We start from the raw sequence: 2,873 nt of genomic DNA, 5'->3' as shown, positions 1-2,873 counted from the left end.
TAACGTCAACAGCCCCTGCTTCTTCGTCCTTTCCACCCTTCTTGCTACCTTGGCCTTCGCAACTATACATATACCACTCCCTGATGACGGAGACAACGCCGACGATGCGACGTGCTTTGGGACCAGAGTGGTAGAAGAAGCAGAGATCGCCGACTCTCATGGACTTCATGTTCTTCTGGGCTTGCTTGTTCTTCACTCCGTCCCACTTTGATATCCCCCCGTTGGCCGCTTGGTCCTCCCACGACCACTCTCCCACCTCCGTCTTCAGCAGCCAGTACTTGTTCCCACCATCCATTTCCCTTCTTCCTTTCTCCCTCTCCCTCTGAATTTAACAAGCGCTTCTTTAGATACAAACTACTCTCCTGCAGAAGATTCTAAAAAGAGACTAAAATTGAAACGGCTGAGTCTCTCAAGCAGTCTCAAGCCCCCGTCTCCTCGAATTGCACTCCCTGGCGGGAACCATTGGATGTTTGGTCCCTTTTGGCGCCATTTTAGATTACCACTACATAGTATCTAGTACCTACCATGGATACAATTTGTCTTTTTCTTTATTTTTTTAACCTACCATGGATACATTAAAAAAATAAATAAATAAAAATAAAAATTCATGAATCAGGTACAGTAGAATGAATGATTCGAATAGTTGATCCGAACTCCATAAATTGTGACCAATTTCCCTTTTATGAGTAACATATTATCGATCTAACTTTGGTATTAATGCCAATTCTTGAAGCCTATATATGGGTATTAATATCAGTAATGATCGACATTAGCACAAATATCATGAGCTAAACCATATCATGACCTCTATGTTTGCACTGAGTTTTACTTCACTTATAGTGAAAGTAGGAATTCTTTTGTGTCTCTGATTGTTTGTATTGTCGGATTAATTGTATAAAGGAAGGGTAATTTTGACTTTGCCAATTAGGATGGAAGTATAAACCATGACACAAGATTTCAATCATAGGATCATATCATCAATGGAGGAAGAATCTCTCTCTCTCTACAAATTGCTTTTTTTCATTGTTATACATCTCACATGCTTTAACTAACAAACTTGAAAAGAATGAATGTTTTCATCTAGGCTCTATTTGTTTATTAAAATGATAAAAATTTACTGTAAAATACTTTTCTTTATTGTGTTGTTTTTGAAATTCTAACCAAAAAAAAAAAAAATTGTTTTTGAAATTATAAAACTTTCGTGATGATAGATTATAGGAAATTCTTTACCCATGAATAATCATTACAATAACATGTTTATCCCATATATTGGAGGTCTGAAATATCCTTTCGTTATTTTCAAAATCCCATCCAAATCTAATGATAGTCATTGGGTAGAGAGATTTATTATCACCATGACATAAATTTGATCCAAAATTTTATATAGAAGTGACACATTTATGTGATTTTTTTCTTGGCAAAATAAACACGAAGTTTAAACTTAGAATATTTCTAGTAAAATATTAAACATCTTGATGTGCCATTTTATAAAATAAAAAAAGTTTTTTTCTTTTTCTTTTTCTTTTTCTTTTTTAGTGAAATAATAAAAACAGTTTCCAATCCTTTACAAACTGTGTTCGACAACTGATTGAATTAGATATGTATGTATCATCATTGTTCATCTTTTCGGTTTTCACGTAATAAAAGAGAAAACTACTGAAATAAAACCACGTCATTTTTAGGGTAAGAAAATCTACAAATATCTTAATATCTTCTAACTCGTACAATACATTCAATAGCCCTTGACAATTCTTGAACACCTGAAATAAAGCTAAGGAATCACCAACTGAATTATACTATACGTTAATAACAGTTATAAGTCATAACAGATCCACCATATATAGGTCATTAGGGAGGTGAGAGAGAAGGATGGAAAGAAGAGAAGAAGAAGATGATGATCATGGATTGATATCCTGTGTGTAGATATAATCAGTATGAGCGTCAAGGGACCTTGTCATCAAGCATTCCTCCTCCCCAAGACCTTTACAACTATCAACCTCGTGAGCGGCATTGTTTGCTTCTGGATCCTGATGGAGAGTGTGAATACAAATTAAACCCAGATAAAAAAATAAAAATAAATAAATAAATAAAAACGAATCATATGATCAACTTACCACATTTTTTGTTTCCACGGGAGAATTGTGGTTGGGAAGAACAGAGTCTGGCCGAGCGGCATATGTTAGAGAGGCGAAGAGCAGAAGAGCTACTACCAAGACAATAAGGGTGGTGATGGTGGTGGTGGTCTTAGACATTCTCTCTTTCTGGGCTCTTAATCGATACGTTTACTACTTCAATGGGTAGCGGAATGAGTGGTGCACACAGGAGGGAGTAGTCTATGAGAGGTGAATTTATAGAGAGAGAAAAGCGCGTGCGGAAGTAAAGAAGAATGGAATGGAAAACTTTGAAAGGCGACCACAGGTTTTAAAATTCCAGATTTGGGTTTGAAAATTATCCTTTTTATCACTGGAGAATCGTTTTACACGCCGCCATTTATTGCGAGATAGAGAGAGAAACGGGGACGGAATCACACTAGCTATTCAGCCTATCCTGTCTTTAGGCTGGGACCTGGGGCCGCTGGGCGAGAACCCGCGTCTCGCGGTCCAGCGAGAAGAGAGAGAGAGAGAGAGAATGAGAGATAAAGACAAATTAAGAGAGGCAAGAAGAGTTGGGTCATGGTCTCATGGATGGGGGAGAAGAGGACATTATAATTCTTTGTTCAGCCAAGTAGGAGTGTGGGAAAAAAGGAGAGATGCTATAGATCTCTTTTTCTCGGTAAAAAGAGAGAGAGAGAGATGCTATCTAAGTTGACCGTCATGAGTCTCATGACTAATGATCAAATGATAAAAATAAAAAACAGCATTTCGGTTGGAAAT

The 2,873-nt window shown here is 37.1% G+C and overlaps 2 protein-coding genes across 2 annotated transcripts in view; both read right to left on the bottom strand.

Moving 5' to 3' along the window:
* Positions 1-489, bottom strand: part of LOC122078895 (thymocyte nuclear protein 1) — a 7,900-nt gene extending 7,411 nt beyond the window's left edge. Inside the window, exon 1 of the mRNA XM_042645089.1 lies at positions 1-489. This exon is cut by the window's left edge and continues 1 nt beyond it. Coding sequence (XP_042501023.1) covers positions 1-295 — 295 coding nt within the window. The 5' untranslated portion in view covers positions 296-489.
* Positions 490-1,710: 1,221 nt separating this feature from the next.
* On the bottom strand, positions 1,711-2,339 carry LOC122078687 (phytosulfokines 3-like). Its single transcript, XM_042644782.1, has 2 exons — positions 2,115-2,339; positions 1,711-2,027 (listed from the first exon to the last, which is right to left on the bottom strand). The coding sequence occupies exons 1-2, from the start codon at positions 2,250-2,252 to the stop codon at positions 1,899-1,901; spliced, it is 267 nt and encodes an 88-aa protein (XP_042500716.1). The 5' UTR covers positions 2,253-2,339; the 3' UTR covers positions 1,711-1,898.
* Positions 2,340-2,873: the final 534 nt, after the last annotated feature.

Source organism: Macadamia integrifolia, chromosome 5 (genome assembly GCF_013358625.1).
Source record: "Macadamia integrifolia cultivar HAES 741 chromosome 5, SCU_Mint_v3, whole genome shotgun sequence".
Classification (NCBI taxonomy): domain Eukaryota; kingdom Viridiplantae; phylum Streptophyta; class Magnoliopsida; order Proteales; family Proteaceae; genus Macadamia; species Macadamia integrifolia.
This window is presented reverse-complemented; position numbering and strand designations above follow the sequence as displayed.